General features: G+C 41.7%; 1 protein-coding gene across 2 annotated transcripts in view; it reads left to right on the top strand.

The window, feature by feature from the left end:
* The window catches only part of TRAPPC11 (trafficking protein particle complex subunit 11), a 34,512-nt gene that overhangs the window by 3,193 nt on the left and 12,791 nt on the right, over positions 1-18,528 (top strand). For both annotated transcript variants that reach the window (XM_090258129.1, XM_090258128.1), the window contains exons 3-19: positions 862-1,031; positions 1,648-1,718; positions 2,469-2,583; positions 3,346-3,445; positions 4,137-4,210; positions 6,296-6,392; positions 8,039-8,172; positions 8,849-8,996; positions 11,027-11,120; positions 11,859-11,938; positions 12,038-12,116; positions 12,198-12,252; positions 12,585-12,730; positions 13,157-13,218; positions 13,579-13,711; positions 14,254-14,384; positions 17,050-17,205. In XM_090258129.1, the coding sequence (XP_090114255.1) occupies positions 862-1,031; positions 1,648-1,718; positions 2,469-2,583; positions 3,346-3,445; positions 4,137-4,210; positions 6,296-6,392; positions 8,039-8,172; positions 8,849-8,996; positions 11,027-11,120; positions 11,859-11,938; positions 12,038-12,116; positions 12,198-12,252; positions 12,585-12,730; positions 13,157-13,218; positions 13,579-13,711; positions 14,254-14,384; positions 17,050-17,205 (1,845 nt within the window). The remainder of the gene's footprint in view (positions 1-861; positions 1,032-1,647; positions 1,719-2,468; positions 2,584-3,345; positions 3,446-4,136; positions 4,211-6,295; positions 6,393-8,038; positions 8,173-8,848; positions 8,997-11,026; positions 11,121-11,858; positions 11,939-12,037; positions 12,117-12,197; positions 12,253-12,584; positions 12,731-13,156; positions 13,219-13,578; positions 13,712-14,253; positions 14,385-17,049; positions 17,206-18,528) is intronic.

The raw sequence follows: 18,528 nt of genomic DNA, 5'->3' as shown, positions 1-18,528 counted from the left end.
CATGTACTGAGCCATAAAACTTGAGCTCTCTCTGAAATTGTGCGGGTAACGGCACCCCTGGCCCTTACACGTTTTTTTTTTAATGTGGTGTTTGTATCAAGAAAGGCCAGTGGCCTGGTACAACGCACCTCCTTTTGTCCTCGATTAATTTTCCTGTTCAGGAGCTTTTTCTTTTCCCCGGTTCTTTCCCGAGTCCCCGAGTGTTTTGTACGTCTGGTTTCCTTACTGTTCTGGTCCCTCCTCACTTGTGTGGACCTAGACCAACGTGAGCTGGAAGTAGTCTGAGTCAGGGCAGGGGCTTTGGAAGGAATTTGAAATTTCAGCCGAGTTCGCCAGGGTCGTGCCCACATCTGCCGCACCCCTCCCCGTGACCTGGCCCTTAGTGCTCCCCCCGAGAGACTGCTGTTGGGCTTCCGCGTTTAAGACTTGCCCGTCATTGTCCCCTTCACCCACAGGTGGGGCGAAATGCCATCCTGGCAGTGTGTTCTGAAACAAATGAAACCATGTTGGTTTTAGCTCATAGTTTATTGGAGCAGCTTTTACAAGAACAGAAACTGGAATGGTGAGGAATAGAAGTCGAATTTACCCGGAAAAGGGCTCTCTGCTTCTAGGGAATTTGTTTGAGAGCCTTGCGGTCACTAGGAACGCTTGGCGTTGGCCATTCTTTAAATGGAAATTGTCGCGGCTCTGGGGTTGAGATTCTAGCTCTCATTTGACCCCTGCAAGCCGGGATTTCCTCACCTTAAAAAGGGCTTGTGTGCGTACCAACGAGGTCCGTGCCCAGAGCGCGCCCGGGGCTCCGGACCTGGGGTTCCTGCTGCTGTCGCCCTCAGGTAACTGCCACGTCTGCGTCCTTTGCAGAGAACGTCGTATGAGTGGTACATCCCGAAGGGGATCCTCAAGACGGGCTGGATGAACAAGCACCTGAACCTGGTGCCGGCCCTGGTGGTCGTGTTCTACGAGCTCGACTGGGACGAGCCCCAGTGGAAGGAGAAGCAGTCGGAGTGCGCGACCAGGGTGGAGATCGTCAGGTCGGTCCTCCTCGCTCGTCGTCGGCCCCGTTGGGCAGAGGCACCCGGGCGCTGCTGGGGCTGCCGCGGTCCCGCGGGGGTTGTGGGCCTCCAGTGAATCCTGCTCAGTTCCTGACGGGAGGCGTCACTATTAGCTTCCGGGCTGCTAAGCAGGACAAAGAAATTAGAAGTCAAATTGGTCTGAATTTCCAAATGCTTTTTCTCGCATTTATAAGATATTTTTGAAGATAAAGTTATTGACTCTTTAGTCTCATGATACTTTCCCTGTATCACCATTTCAGGTTGAAAATAATCCTTTCGAAGGACCACTCTGCAGTGTTTTGCTATAAAGATACTGTATTGGAACTTCTACATGAACTTATATATTAAAATTTTGCCTTCCAAACAGACTTCTGTAAGGATTAGAAGCTTGATGTGAGATGATGTTTTTGGAATTTAATTCATTGTGGCATGTGTTCCTTTGTGTGCAGGAAAAGATTTTCTCTAATCTTGGGTGTTCTTTAGTTGAAATTTTTCTTTCTTTGAATAATCAAACTTGGATTTTATATAAAGTCCTGAATATGTTTTTTAAAAACAATTTAATTATTTAATTTATGTTGTTATTTCTCCAATGCAGGCAAAGTTTACAAGGGAGAAACACAAAGGTGGCGGTGGTTCTGATTCAGAAGAAAACCCCTTTGCCCCCAGGTATCAAAAAGTTAATTAATTAATCACTAGTTAATTGCTTTGTCCTCCAATTAAGAATTGTTACCAAGAAACATAATTTTTAATGTTGAAATCTCTTATGCAATCAGTTATGGGAAATATGTGTGCTAGCTTTAGAAAGTACTAATGCATGCATAAATGCTCATTTTAATAACAAAGATTTCAGGAGTGCATATCTTATCGCCTGATACAGGCATGTATCATTGGCAAAACAGTTATTCGCTTGATTTTTAAAATAAACATTGTTTCGTTACTTGAAATCTATTTGAAACTATATGCGTAATGTAATACTTTTTTTCTTAATTTGCTCCAGGGCCAAGAAAAATGCAGTAGGATTTCTAATTTCTCATTAGAAAATGCCCTAGTTTCAAATGCTTCTTTCTTCTAAAATATTTTTTGTTTCTGTGTTGAAACTTGTAGCATCGTAAATCCACTTTCCCGAATTATTGCTTCCATCTTTAGTTACGGTTTGGGAATCGGTATGTGGCGTATGTGTTGGCATTCCTTAGCCTGTTTGGCTCAGCAGACACCTCCCCGGTGTCTTCCTAACAGAGACGTGCTGTGTGACTTCTGAGAGCCCACAGCGCCCTTGGGGACCGCAGGAGGCCTGCTGGCGTGGCGGACGTGGCTTGGGTTCCATCCTTCATTACAGTGCTCGGGTCTGGGGAGATGCTCGTTGTGGAGAGCACACTGATCATTTTCCCTCTTTATCTCACTGGGTCTTGGCAACAGGAGAAGATGTTATTGCTTCCGAAAGGGCGGCGGCTCTGTGTAACGCGTGCGAACTCTCGGGGAAGTCTCTGTTTGTGCTGCCCCACACCGACCACCTTGTGGGTTATATTATAAGGTCAGTAAAGGTCGTTAGGATACGTTTTTTTAGGTTTTTTCATTAAGCACTGAGAAATTAGTAGCATAGACCCATTTATTAAAACAAAACAAAACAAAAACAAACATGTTCATGGGAAAAAACTCAAATAGAGGCAAACCCTTGAAGGCCCCCCTTGAGGCGACTCTGAGTTCCTCTTGCCCTGGAGCACGGGGCCCGGGCCAGTGCGGCTGAGGTGCGCTTCCTTTCCGGGAAGGGGCTCCGGGTGTCCAGTCCTCCCGGCCAGGTGTGTGTTCCGGGGCAACCGCAGAGGTAGGGAGGGGAGCAGGATTTGAATCCTACAGATGTTGCTTCGCCTCATTGGCCCGTTCTTCTCACTTCTGCGCCTTTTCCCGTTAGTTTTCTTATTCTTTAAACCCTAAATACTAAGATCATAAAAAATGGTCCAATCTAATTGAGTATTGGGGATGTGTTCCTTTTAGATTCCTTATAAAATTATAATAAAGGTGGAAGTAATCTTAGAATTTACCTAGTTTTTAGAAATTATGAAATGTTGTTTTTATCAGTTACTTTTTGGATTGCAGGTAATTTTAAATGGCTTTTCCGGAGTTTTAATTTTAGATTTCTTTTAATCTAGAAATTCAGATTATGTTTTGCTTCACTTTTTATCTTAATCATGAGGTAAACTAGATATTATCTCTGTCAGAATTTTACTTTCATTTCTTACAAATATGATTATTAGTTTGTTTAAAATAACTTTAGTATCTTAATTTTTTTTAATAGATTAGAAAATGCCTTTTATGAACATGCACAGACTTATTACTACACTGAGATCAGAAGAGTGAAATCGCATAAAGAATTTTTGAATAAAACAACACACCAGGTATGTGTTATTTCCTAAAGAAGGAGATACTGGAAGCATTCTGGAGCAGATTATGCATTGCTGATTAATTTGAGGGAAGTAGTAAATGTCTTTAATACTTTGATGCTTTTAAATGGCTTTGATACTATTTATTGTCTTTTTATTTTTACTTTTTTAATCTTACATTATTTTTTAAAAATTATTGATTTGTTAGTTTTGTTTACTTATTTATTTATTTTTAGAGAGAGGGGAAAGGAGAAAGAGAGGGAGAGAAACATCACTGTGTGGTTACCTCTCACTCACGCCCCCAACTGGGGACCTGACGTGCAACCTAGTCATGTGCCCTGACTGGGAATCGAACCAATGACACTTGGTTCACAGGCCGACGCTCAATCCACTGAGCCACAGCAGCCAGGGCTTTAATCTTACATTATTTTTTATTGTATTTTTTCCACTATCACTTACCCTCTATACCCTCTTTCACCTCCTTTTGAAGTCTTTTTAAAGCCAATTAGATTTTGTATTCTTTGTTCTTGAAGTTCTTAAAAATTGATTTTTATAGCCTTGATAATTATACTTATTTGTTGGAATGATTCTTGAATTTAATTTTGAATATTTTCCTCATACTTTTGTCTCCTCTTAATAAAACTTATTAAAATGTTTATATTTTTAAGAGTATGTGTAATAATGATTTTTTTCTGTCTTTTTTTAGCTTTTATTTGTTAGACATCAGTTCAAAATAGCTTTCTTCAGTGAGCTGAAACAAGATACTCAAAACGCACTGAAGTGAGTTTATAACACTTGTCAAACTTAACTTTCTCTCATCCTTGTGTTAACAAGAACACATATTAATGGCAGTTTCGGAATCGCAACCAAATTAATTAATTTAAAAATGTTTATGTTGGTTTAGGTGCAGGTGTGTCATGTTTACTTTAGTTTCTCTAGAAATGAATGAAATATAATATTTTTAGGTTTAAAAAATTTCATTATCGGAAGTAAATTTCATAGTGTTACTAGGCTTTCTGGCCTGCTTTAATTAAATGTCATGATCTAAAGGTACATAGTATCAAAATTTTTCCACTTTCTGCTTCTTACTTGTATATTCTGTAAAATGCTTGTGTTAAGACTGGTTTCCAGAGTTGAACTATACATTAAATGTGGCCTTAATCAGACTGAATTTACAGCGTCTAGTACATTTATTCAATTCAGCTACGACTCTAGTTTTGATTACATGTGTTTTATAGTTTATAATGCCTGTCAGTGGTGTCCTTCTTCATTCAGAGGCTCCGCTTCGGGCTTTGATGAGTAGTTGCAGAAGCCCTGGCGGTGGTTAAGCATTTTATCCCTTCGCCGCAATTTAATAAAACATGCTCTCCTTCCAGCCTGATCTCAGGTTTTGAAGATGGCACTGGGGGTAACAGAGGGATAAGTGGCAGCTGTATATCCTAAAGCTGGGACAGGCCAAGTGTCCCGGGAGGAAAGTAGAGAAATAAACAAAAATACGTCTAATATTCAGAGGAATATTACAGGAACCTCTGTCTGTGTGTGTGTGTGTGTGTGTGATTACTGAGGTGCTAAGTACCAAACTGTTCTCTAAATCTCAGCAACTTCAGATAATTGTAGCTGGCTTTAATGTAGTTTATTCTTAATCCACAGTATTAGTTAAAACCCGTCCATTCCAGTTGTGTTCAGACATCATTCTGTCAAGACGAATTTTACCGGCTGAAGTTAGGAGCACAGTTTTCTTTGGAGAAGGCTGTTGGGATTTCTCCTCTTCCCTCCACATTAGGGTGGGCCTCCTTGTACCAGGATCTCCTTTCTCCCACGTCTCTCCCTGAGCACTTGCTGCCCTGAAGGCTTGTTCCCTCTCCAGCTTGTGATGAGACCAGTGGTAGCCACTTAATTTGTAGAGACACTGGGTTTAAAAGCCATTGACCTGGGCTGAATGATAACACGGTCCTTCCTGATGCAGTTCTCTTTGTTTGAGACGCTCATGATGATGCTTTTAAGAAATATATTTTGTAACAGGATGCTAATTTTTAAATGTAACTCTGAACAACTGTCCACTTTACTTTTGTTTTCCCACTTATTTTCTGTCAGTTATTGGCAGATGTTAATGACAGAACAATCTGCACATGATGGCGCTGTTCTTAGTGAAAAATCCTTGAATCTTTTTGCACATTAATCAAAATAATGCTTTTCAGGAAATCAGAGATTAATACATATGAGGGGGGACCCCCCCAAATGGAATGATCTTCTGGAGGGTGGGCCCCTTGTAGTGCAGGCTACCCCCGCTAGGTGAGTGTTCTAGGAACCCATCTGTATCAGCGTACCAGCTGGTGTTGTTGTGAGAGGCTGCATTCGGCTTCAGTGAATTTTTTTGGTGGGTGTTTTACGAGTGCACCTGCCCAACATCACAATGAACATTGGGCAGTTTTTGACAAAAAACTTCCCCACCTTCCTTATTCACCTGAGGGACTTCTTTTTTTGTTTGTTTTCCTGGGTGAAAAAAGTTCTCAAAGGGAAGTGTTTTATGATGTGGAAGAGGTGAAACAATAAATGGCAGAAGCACAAAAAGACATCAGAATCAATGAGTTCAAAAACTGTTTTAGCAGTGGAAAAAAAAGTCTCAGTAGGTGTATGGATCAAACGGGGAGTACTTGAAAGGTGACTGAAGTTTAAACGTGTAAGAGTAGATACACAATTTTTTATAAATAAATTCCAGGGTTTTTGGGTCTCCCTTCGTATATGTTATTGAGCTGTTGAGTGCTAAGAAATGTTGATAACATTGTTATTTTTAATAATTTTATTCTTAGGACTCTTTTCTTAAAATTATATCATAATTAACCACCTTCCTCATGTTTCTATTAGGAATTATAGAACTGCCTACAATCTTGTACATGAATTGAGAGCCCATGAAACTAATATTCTGGAGATTAAGACAATGGCAGGATTTATAAACTACAAGGTAAGAGTTGTAACTCCAAATAAGGAAAATTTGTCTTTAACTATCAGATTATCTTTTACACTTTGAAAACCAAAATTAATTACTTGCTCTGAAAAGCATCTGCCTAATGATGCTCCTCCCCTGAGCCCCTGGTCTCAAGGGGGCCTGGTGCTTCGCAGCCTCGTTGTGAAGCTTGGTTTTGAGTTTCTCGGTGTCAGCTGTCCCACTTAGCGCAGTTTTGCTTTTGTAAAACTCCTTAAGGATGGTCTTTTGTTTGTTTTTATGAGGGAGCAGGAAGGAGTGAGAAGAAAGCTGCCTGTTACTGAATTTTAAAAGATGCAGCATATTTGAACAGTGTAAGTCTCCCTCGGTTTATTGGCACAGCCATAAGGAAGGTGCATCTGTTCACCTCAGCGGAACCTTTTACACGTGCCATTTATGCGCTTTAAGACTACGTGTGGCAGAAACAGGTGCCCCGGAAGGCAAGTGAGGGCCATTTGCCTTTGATCATTCGCACTCAGTATTGTAAAGAAGGTTGGCATCGGATTGGTGATGGGAGGGCAGTCGGGTACTTTAATTCATTGTTGCTGTAAGTGGGAATTGGTCCGGCCTCTATAGCAACTATTTTTGCAACGACTGCACATTTAAAGCAGATGTTCCCTTTGATCTAGCAATTCCATTTCAGGAAATTTATCTGACGTGTGTGCTAAGACTTGCAGATCACACATGTGAGGATATTTATTATATCCTGTGATAGGAAAAGATGAAAAGTAGTGACTGGTTAATATAAATTATAACTCCAAACGATGGACTATTATACAACATTTAAGAATGCGGCAGCTCCATCTGTTGATAAGGAATGGGATCCAAGATACATTTTTAGGTGAAGAAGTAAGGCACTAAGCAGAAATTTAGTGAGATGCTATTTGTATAAAAATAATAGTTTACATATAAATGCACACACACTTGTCTGTGCATAGAATGTATCATGAAACGTATCCTGGGAGCTGCTTGCCTCTGGGAAGGAGGATGGATGGCTGAGGGACAGGCACAGATGAGAGGCTTAACACTTCAGGTATTTCTTCAGACCTCAAAAAATAAAACTGGTAATACCTATACGGAAAGAAGTTTAGGCTTTGTTTCTTAGGTTTTTCATTTTACCGTGTATACGTATAGATTATTACTGTTTTGAAATGGAATCTCCAACCAAAGGTAGTTAAGAACTTCTGTAACCCTAGTTTCACATGGAGGCTACTGTATTCTGCTGTGCTGCAGAAAATCTTTAGCTTCCTGGCAGTTCTAGAGCTGAAAGTTAACCTGTTCTCTCTTAGCTCCCTATTGGAGAGATTTTATTTTTTTCCCATGTTTATGTTCTCCATTGGGTATATATTTTAATTCGATTTTATACTAGTAAAAGGCTTTTTCTAGGGTATAGACTCGACTCAGTACAGTACTGAATAATTGTGTTTCGTTTATCAGAGGGACGTGACCTGGTTTTACTGATCATAACCATGCTGCTGGAGAAAATCAGTGCTGTCGCAGGCAACTTAGGAGAAGGAAGCTCCATAGGCTTGTAAAGTTCATCTCAGAGTTGACACATTCTTAAATGAATATGCTTTTGGCTTTGACTGTCTTGTCTCCCTGGGGGTCGGCCTGATATTTTGCAGATCTGCAGGCTGTGCTTCCAGCACAACACCCCACTGGACGCCATCGCTCAGTTCCGCAAGCACGTCGATTTGTGCAAGAAGAAAATCGGAAGCGCGGAGCTGTCTTTTGAGCATGCGGCGTGGGTGTCGAAGCAGTGAGTCTGAAATTGTGCTTTTACAATGATTAAAAAACACCTGAGACTGGGAGGGACGGACTTAGCATGGATTTTGGTTCTCAAACGAACTAAGGTATTTGTCCATGAGTAGGTTTTTAATGATGTGTCAGTATGTTTCCAGTAATAGTAATTATTGATTCACACAGTTCCTTAATGGAAATCAATCAATTTATACTGTCTCTTTCCTTCGACATATATTATTGAGTTACTACCATGTTTCTAGGTACTGAGAATATAGCAGTGAACAAAAAACCCCTGCTGACATGGAACTTTCTATTTGAGACTGATGTTTAAAAATTGCTAAAATGAAATTGTTCCCAGGGACATGGATGCATTGGAGTGGAGGGGACTATTTGACATTTAGCTTACGTGTATATCTATAAAGGCTTGCCAGCAGAGAAGAGTTGCCTTAGTTCCAGAATCTCTCTGCTACCTACAGTTAATTAGTGTGTGTTAGTATTTACACAAGAAATCCCACTAATTTATAGTTCATCAGTGGTGTTATTTTAGTACGTACGGTCGCTGAGGTTAGGGTTGCAGGGTGAGTAAGTACAGAAGTAAGCGTTTTCTTTCCTTTTTCTTTTTCATTTCTTTCTTTCTTTCTTTTTTTTGTTTTTTTTAATTTCTTGATTTTTTTTCTTTTTTTTCTTTTAAGATTCCAGGCCTTTGGAGATTTATTTGATGAAGCTATTAAGTTAGGGTTGACAGCTATTCAGACTCAGAATCCAGGTTTCTATTACCAGCAGGCCGCGTACTACGCCCAGGAGCGGAAACAGCTCGCAAAGTCCCTCTGTGACCATGAAGTAAGTTTTGGAAACCGAATCCTTTTCTCTTCAAAGAAGAGAATACTGATTGGTGTGGGTAATTTTCTTCAAGCCTTTGGATATAGTCGGTTCTTTTGTTTTCAGGAATTAAATTTTTATCAGTTTTAGCCTGGGTATTCCATTTCACCTGTGACTTACGCGGAGGTTTTTATTTGACGAACTGATTTATGATTGTCTATAAGCTAGTGATTTAGACAAGGGAAAATTACTTTAAAATAAAAGCCACTGTTGTGTGGGTGCCACACTGTAAGTCATCGTTTCGTTTTTGGGATCGTGTCTGTAGGAATTAGAAGGCATGGGCTTTGTTTCGACTTACCAAAGAGGGTAACTTTGGACTTCTTTCTCTTCCTGAGGGTTTTTCTCTCTGGAAAACTCTTTAATAATCTCTTTGAGGCATAATGTTAACTGCATAGTTTCTTAAACTTGACCTTTCATTTTGCCTTTCTCTTCGATGATTATATTTAGATACCAGTTTCCCCATAAACACCTTTAAAATAAGAACATGGTGTGTATGTATAAATCCATTTTCATTCATATAGTTATATCAGTTTATTGTCACTTAAAATTTGCGTTTCCTTCTCTGAAGATAGGTGGATATTGTCAACAGTGCTACTTAAAAACTGTTCCAAAAAGAGTTTGCATATTAGTACAGTAGTATATGGATTTTTTTCTTAAATCGTAATGTAACTAGACAATTTTCTACCATGTTATTTGTATATGATTTATAACTTCATTGCATGCTTTATGTTGTGAACATTTGGTATATTTCATTTTGAATACAGTATTTTAAAAGGTTTTAAAACTAGGTTTTATAAGGATATGAGGAAATGGGCATTAACAAATATCATTGGCTGGAGTGTAAAGTAATATTTCTGTCAAATAATAATTTGAGAATCCTTAAAATCGTGCCTATCTTAACCCGAAATTTCATTTTCAGGAAGTCTAAAGCAGAGAGATTCTAAGAAATAAGTACTGAGATTTATTTATAAAGTTGTTCTGACAGATTTATTAATTGTAATGTAAAATAGAAATAACAAGATGAACAGCTACAGAGAGTTTGTTAAAATGTGGAACAGCAGGCAGCCATGAAAACTAACGTAGAAGAATATTTAATGATACGGTGACATGTACAGATTACATGTATGTGAACAAAGCGGGGTGAAAAATTAGTCTAGTTGACAGGACGAATAGATGTTCGCTTACCAAATCTGGAAGCATCGTCTCTCCATGGTTAGCAGTGGCTGTAGGCTGACAGGTAACTTACATTTTTATCCTTGTTCTTTTGAATATATTTTGCGGTTTTCAACAAGGTATTTGTATTACATTTTGGTTGCAGAGGAGAAAAGTTATGAAAAAGGAAATAAAGCAGTATAAATTTGAAAATTCAGGTGACAAAACTCTCTCTCCCCCACCCATAAAAGGACGTAAACATAAAAGATAAACAAGGAAAATAGTGTCTTTTTAAAATTCCTTGTAACATCCTTTCATTTGTACAAAAAGCACTTACACACGGAATAAATATCAACCATAATTTGGAATACTTTTCACTGGTTTATTATAGCAAAGGTAAAAAGGTCACATTAGAGCAACGACAGTAGGTCCTCACTTAACGTTGTCAGTGGATTCTGCGACCTTAAGCTGAATGACGTGTGATGAGGAGTGTTCTTCCAGAGGGGGACTGGTGTGAACAAGAGGGAGTCCCCACGGCATGTCATTGGTGCCGCAATCACGTGACGCTTTGCAAGGACTTCCTGTGCCTTGCATTCACTTGTCGGAATCAGGTCGATTTTTTCCATTTAATTTTTTTGAGACCACCCAAACATTAAATGAAACATTTTGGCTTGATTTTTGTGGGAATTTAATTTATATTAAAATAGTCACATCTTTGATATTTAAACGTGTTTGGTATCGGTGTTTATGGACACTTTTGCGTTCTGTCGGAGTTGAGGGAGGGGTGGCTGCTGGCGGGCCACAGATGCTCCTCTTCAGGGTGGCGTTTTCTCTTGCAGGCTTCCATCCCGTACCCCAGTCCTGACCCCCTAGAAACACAGACAGGCGCTCTTGACTTTTACGGACAGAGGTCGTGGCGCCAGGGAATACTGAGTAAGTAACCGTTCCCTCTGCCCTTTCCTCTCGGCCTCCAGTGGCGACAGCTGCTGTTGGCATTTCCCGCAGCTGCTTCAGGCGTAACGAAGTACGTTGCGGTGAAAGTGCGTGCTTTTTAAACATTTCGTAAAGAAGGTTTTCAGTTTCTTTGTTTTTAGAATGTTTCGTTTGTATCACTACGCCTCGGAATAACTTAAAATTAAAGATGTGGTTATGGTTAAAATATCAATATTTGTATGTCTTAAAATGACACAATAAGCCACTCTGGTCTACTTAAATATCTTAATTCCAGTTAACTTTAATGATGTATTTGACATTTTAAATAGCATTAGTTTGTTTTGTGTTAAAAATAATTTCTCTGCATCTTTTTTGTATTTTATACATATTTATTTAATTTGGGCAATTCCTGTAGCAAGAGTTGAGAAATTATTTACTTTAACCTCCAGGAAGTATATTCTGTGTAGAGAATGATGTTCGTATTATTCTTCAGGTGGTTGAGTCTGCCTGGCAAAGGAATGTCGAGCTCAATGCTGTTCTCTTTAAAACTGAGGTCACAGAGAACGACCCTGCCAATGAAGCTGTCTCTTAGAGTCTTTAAAATTCTAGAATGTTTAAGAATTGTAAATACATCATATTAAAGGATTCAAAGAGTGTACCCACCCAGTGTTAAGGATTTGTGTGAAGGATTTGTGTTAAGTGTGCCGCCTAAAATGGGGTGTGTCTTACCTGATATAGGTTTTGATCTTTCTGACCCTGAAAAAGAGAAGGCGGGGGTTCTTGCCGTTCAGCTGAAGGAGAGAAATGTCGTTCACTCTGTAAGTTGTTTTTCCCCATGTCCACTGTTTGTTACAGCAGTCATGGGAAACAGGAGGTGATTTTTACTGGAACATTTCACGCTTTATCTTTTCTAACAGGAAATAATAATAACTCTTCTGAGCAATGCTGTTGCACAATTTAAAAAGTATAAGTGTCCAAGAATGAAAAGTCATCTAAGTATGTATTCGTACCGTGCCACAATTTCATCACGTGTGATTAATTTTAAATTACATACATAAAATCTTTTTTCTTTTATAGTGGTTCAGATGGGAGAGGAATATTACTATGCAAAGGATTATACCAAAGCTTTGAAGTGAGTCCTGATCAGTTTATTTTTATATTTTTATTCTGATTTCCTTATAGCAAAATTAGAATAGAAATTTGTTTTGAGAGATTTATTATTTCTATATTTATTTCTACTTCTATAAAACGCCATTTCTGTGACATTTTTTTCAAGTACTATCTGCTAGTACAGTCATTTTCAAAGTCTTAGGAAACCTCATATTTAGCAAAATGTGAAAATACCTGTTAAACCATTGCAGTAGGATTCTCTGAAGTTACAGAGAACGAGTAAAGCACCTTACTTTCTTCCGGGACTCTTCAGCCCCCTCGTGGGGCCCTGTCTGACCTCCTGTCACCCCCTAGGCTGCTGGACTACGTGATGTGTGATTACCGCAGTGAGGGGTGGTGGGCCCTCCTCACCTCGATACTGACCACAGCTCTGAAGTGCTCCTACCTCATGGCCCAGTTAAAAGATTACGTTACTTATTCCCTGGAACTCCTTGGAAGAGGTAACTTGATGTTCTTTCAGTAAAATTCTGAACTTTTAAGATTATTGAGCACCTTGGAGCTTCTTAAAATTGGAATCATAGTTGTCTCATGTATTTGGTGATACTTGTCCTATGTGCAGGTCCCTTTGCAAAGGGAAGGGATGCACACCTTTCATGGAACTTACAATAGTTGAGGGTCTTGTAGTTGAGAAAAACAAAATTCTTCTGCCTTTTTAAAACATGGCATAAAATAATTTTCCACACAGGCTTCAAATGAAAGTATGTAAAGTGTTGGGGCTGACATTCTGGAAGCTGTGCTCTCTCGATTTTTTGGAATTGTGCTTAGCAGAGAGGTTTATTCTACAGTACTGTAGCCCCTTAAATGGGGTAGGGACTTCCTGGCCTCTCCTACAGTCTCCTTTCCTTTTGCCTCTTCCTTCACATTAGCTTCAACTCTGAAAGATGACCAGAAATCTCGGATAGAAAAGAACCTCATAAATGTTTTAATGGTAGGTTGGAATTCTTTTTTTTTCCTTCTTAATTTTTTTTTCTTTCATTGATTCTAGAGAGCGGGGAAGGGAGGAAGAAGGAGAGGGGGAGAAACATTGATATGAGAAACATTCACTGGTTGGTCACCTCTTGCACATGCCCTGAATGGGGACCAAACCCTCAACCCAGGCATGTGCCCTACCTGGGAATCGAACAGGCAACCTTTCAGTTTGCAGGACAACACCCAGTCAACTGAGCCACCCCAGCCAGGGCTGGAACGCTCTACGTAAAATAAGTTCTAGGCCGTGTGTACTTAGATCTGTATCTGCATACACGTGTTCTGTAAGTAGCTGAACGAGAGTGTAACTCTGTTCGTGCAGAATGAGAGTCCCGAGCCGGAGCCTGACTGTGACGCCGGGGCCGTGAACACTGCGCAGAAGCTGTGGGCGGACCGGGTTTCTCTGGCTGGCAGCAACGTTTTCACGATAGGCGTCCAGGACTTCGTGCCTTTCGGTGGGTAGCCAGCATCTGCGCCGTCCTTTCAGGGAACTCATCCTGCTTCTACAAAATGAGTAGGTGCAGGGTACGAATTATGGAAGTGAAAGGAAGACTTCTCCAAGTATCGTCATTTGATTAGGGAAACAGGTTTTTTCCTTTTTCTCCACTGATCAGAATTTTAAATAGTTTATGTCTTAAACTTACTTTGTTCACGTGTAGTTCAGAGGTTATGTGAATCGCATTTGAAAAGGGTTATTTAAAAGGTTTATGCTTTACTGTCTAGGGCAGGTAGTTTGAAATGAAAGTAACAGAATGGTTCCTTTTCCTTTAAAATTCTATGTCAGTTACATTTCAGGAGCCACTGTAGTTCATTTAAATGCGGTTGGTTTTTAAGAGGGGAGCTGCATGTGTGCCTGTTGATAGCTTCCAGCGCAGAAGTCAGTGAGAGTACCTACCGTGGGAGTGTCCGCTCTGCCGTGGAAATGTGGGTCAGGGCAGAACGCAGGGTCTGGGGTGCGTGGCACTGAGTGACTCAGCCCGTTCTGTTCTCTTTCTAGTCCAATGCAAAGCCAAGTTTCACGCCCCAAGTTTTCATGTTGACGTTCCTGTGCAGTTTGATATTTATCTGAAGGCGGATTGTCCACATCCCATTAGGTTTTCTAAGCTCTGTGTCAGCTTCAACAACCAGGTAATGGTGCCTGTGAGTGTGTCTTCACCACGTGTGCGTCTTAGTCTAGCTTCCGTTAAATTAGATAAAATGAGCTTAGTAAATTTTAGGTCTTAATGATTTTGTAGTAACAAGTAAAAATTAATGTATTTATAGTTCTCAACTTCGTGTCAGCAATTCCAAGTCTACATTTTTCCTACTATTCTTGTTTTTCATTCCATGCTTATGAACTTGAAGAACTTTGTGCATTTTTGTAATATGTAACTTGAATTTCAAATAAGATATTCAGAGTAAATACAATATTCAAACTCATTTGTTTTATGATCTAGGATTGATGGTAGTTTTTCATTATTAAACTGTTAAAAGTTTGATATTAAAGAAATTGATAGATGTAAGTGAAGAGCAAATATGTAAGTGTATGCTCCTCTACTTCCATTCCCCAGAGCTCATCACTATTAATTTCTTGAGTAGTCTAAACATTTTTGGTACACACATATATAAGTAACTTTTTTTTGCAGAATTGGAGTCATACTATGCTTCTTCCTATATTTTAAAACTTTCGTAGTTGGGTACAGTCCAGTCAAGGACTTGATAATATTCCAGCTGTTTCAGTTGGAGGCCCACTTAATAGCCAAGGACCTTCTGAGCACCCGGACAGTGTGCTGAGCCGTTAGCCAACGAGCACCTTTTGAGAGCCACCGTATTCTAGTGTTCCGGCATATGTGAGCGCCACCACAGTGTAAGCCTCCGGGGACGGCGCCCAGACTGAGTCCCAGATTGCCTGAGGAGGGGGGACGAGATTCTGCGCTGGTGGGTAGGAGCGAGGTTAGTGTAGGCACGTGGAAGGGAAGAGAGGCAGTTTTACGGATGAAGATAAAGTTACGGCAGGTGTAAAAAGGTGAGTGTGCGTGGCAGTGAGAACGCGCTGACGGAAGGCAGAAGTGCCGATCTGTGTGGGGGCAGGTGAACACAGCAGCCTCCTGAGAGGGGCGGGGCTGGGGGCGGCAGGGGCGGTGAGTGGGGGTCAGACGGCAGTGAGATGTATTCATTCATCCATTCATTAATTCATTTGTGCTCTCTTTGTTTATTGGATGGATGACAGGAGGGTTAGCTGTTGTAAATATATATCTTTTTTAATGAACTTGGGTCACTTGAAGATTAGTGTGTTTTATTCAGCTTCAAATCATTACCCAAGGATTCCTTCTAATTAGTTGGGGAATTTTAAATCAAAAGCTTTAAGAAATTTTATTCCAGTAGCAAAATAGAGGGAAAGGAACATTGTGGAAACCAAGCAGAGGCTGTTTGAGAAACCCAGGTGCAGAGGACGCCCGCCCTGACACTCATGGCCTCCTGTGTGACGCTCGGGGTTGGGGGGCTAGCGGGGGAGGGAGGGGGCTCAGGAGACACCTACATTCGCCTGGTCCTGCGTGTGTGTGGAGGTCAGAGAATGGAGATGGGGTGGATAAAGGACGGGGTCTGTTTTAGAGCGCCCGAGCATTTTATTTTATTTACTTTTTAATTAATTTTTACAGCTCTGTGAGATAGGACACACAGCATTGTATAAATTTGAAGTGTACGGTGTGATGATATGGTGTCCACATGTATGACAAAGTGATGACCACAGTGAGGTCGGTTAGCACATCGGTCACCTCACATCATTGCCTGTGTGCCTGGTGGGAACACTTAGGAGGCTCCTCTCTTGGCAGCTCTCAGTGACACAGCGCTCTGGTGTTGTCTGCTGTCATCTGCTTTGCGTTAGAGCCCCGGAAAGTGCTCACCTACACCTGGGAGTTTGTGTTCCTGACCAGCATCTGCCCACGTCCCCCACCCCTAGGTAGATGCCGTTACCTGTCCTGTGAGTTCTGTTGCCCTGGGCCACAGGTTTCAACCTTCAGTGAGGTCGCAGGATAGGAGGACAGAGCTTTGGGACATGTTTCACCTGCTGGGACGGGCTTCCCTCCTCCATCTCCTCGTCCCCTTGTGCTTCGTCCCCGTAAAGCCTCACTCCTCAGGGACACCTCCCTGGTCCATGGGCCCATGGACCCAGGCTGGCTCCACAGCACTGCGTGGTGCCTATCCCAGCTGTGGGCCCACTTCTGTCTGTGTGATTATTTGGTCAACACCCCCACAAGGGCACGTCACTTTACGGCAGAGTTAGAGGTTTTATCTGGGAAGTAGCAGCACAGATGTGCAGAACGGGCAGGCATGCAGCCACTCTGCAAGGACAGGGACGTGAAGAGGAAAGAAGAACCGAAAGCCCAGGATGGCAACGTGTGGGACCTTTGAGTTCAGGGGACAAGGGAAGAGAAGAGTCCCGTGGAAGGAAATTGCAGTCAGGGAGGATCAGAGGCACGGGGTTCCGTTGTGCCACAGAAGCCAAGGACAAAGGAAGCCGTTTGAGGAAAGATGGTAGTGTCCCATGCCCCGAAGAACAAATCGGTTTCTCTCCCCAGGAAAGGATTGTCTGGATCTTTTCAGGAATCAGCTTGGGTGGCGTGAAGTGTCTCTTCCCTGTGGCAGCAGGGAGGGGATCGGTGCCTCCCTTGCCTAAAAACGTGCCTCTGTTAATAACCCCTCGCAGTGCTCCAGCTTTGGTGGGGTAACTTAACAAGCCCCCCGCTCGCTCCGTGTCTAGTGTGCGCCAAATGTGTGTATCAGCTGTGGCTCTCGCTCGCCTCTCTTTCAGGAATACAACCAATTCTGTGTGATCCAAGAAGCGTCCAAAGCAAGTGAAGTTCTAGAGAATCTGACTCAGGGAAAGATGTGCTTAGTTCCTGGTAAAACAAGGAAGTTTTTGTTTAAGTTCATTGCAAAAACTGAAGATGTGGGAAAGAAAATCGAGGTTAGTTTTGAAATTTACTTGAGATGTTTTAAATGATAAAAGTATATGTGTATGTCAGAAATTTTTGAAATAACATAGAAGTTGATTGAGTAAAAAATGAGAATCTGCCACCTGGACTTTCCGAGGGAAGTCATTCGTCACGGTTGAGAGGCTTCCTTTCACTGCGAGCACGCTGCCCGGCGACTCAGCAGCCGGCGTTCTTACTTAGCAGTGCGCGTTAGACATCGTTGCCCGTAGTACGTGAGACCGGCCTCAGTATTTTAGTGGTGACGCAATCCCTTAAGGAATTTCAAACAAAATGTATACATTATATAATGTAGCAATTATATTTTGTATAACATGACAGTTCAGTCTAAAGATTTATATCATTTTGATGTTTAAACATTGCTGATTGCATATTTTTGAAGGAAAAAAATGAAGATACATATTTGAAAGGGTCCACGTAATGTGGGTAATTGAAATGTCTGCCAGACCCGCACGATGAAAGGAACATTTTCACTGGGCGGAAGCTCGGGGGCCTGACTGAGCGGGTTCAGCTGCAGCCCCCCAGCTCACTGGCCTGGCAGGGCCCTGGCGGCCCCGACCCCTTTGCGCCTCAGCTGACTCACCTGTCCAGTGGCGCTGAGGGGGCAGCTTCCTCTCGGTGTTTCAGGAGGAGGAGCTGAGCGAGAGACCGGGGATGGTGGGCACGCAGTCACGGACGCTGCCGGGGGCGAGCGCGGGTGGTGGGCTGGTGCGCACTCGGGACTGTTTTCCTGAGATAGAAACAGAAGACTCCACTACCCGTATTCCCATAACAGTTTCTCTGAATCTGCTGAATTGTTAGCCAGTGTCTACAGGTTTTTGCTTATTCATTTAAAAAAATCTTCATGATTTTGACCAAATTATATATTTTTTACAAGGTACCTAAAGAAGCCTACCAGATGTAAATCAGAACTAATACTGTTTTGAGTATGTCTGTGAATGGATTTAGTTGAAAGGAACATGTATTCAACTAGCAAAGAATTTTTCTGCTACTACTATAGATGTCTTCAGGGAAAATGTGTGGGATTAGGTTGTGAGTGTATTAATGGCTATCAAAGCATTCATGTATTTCACTCAGCAGCCACTAACGGAGCGTCCCTTAGGTCAGGCACCACACCAGGGGCTAAGCTAGAGGGGCAGGTTATTTTCCCTGCTTCAGAGTAAAGAAGCGGAAGCCTAGCATGCTACTAGCCGGCGCCCCCGCTCAGAGGTGGCGAGATAAGACCCCAACGGCAGGCTTTGGACTTCGGTGACACCCGGGTTTCTGGGAGGACTCCCGAGACCATCGCCGCGTGACGG

This window comes from Furipterus horrens, unplaced genomic scaffold (genome assembly GCF_987537825.1).
Source record: "Furipterus horrens unplaced genomic scaffold, mFurHor1.1.pri manual_scaffold_12, whole genome shotgun sequence".
NCBI classification, from domain to species: domain Eukaryota; kingdom Metazoa; phylum Chordata; class Mammalia; order Chiroptera; family Furipteridae; genus Furipterus; species Furipterus horrens.
This window is presented reverse-complemented; position numbering and strand designations above follow the sequence as displayed.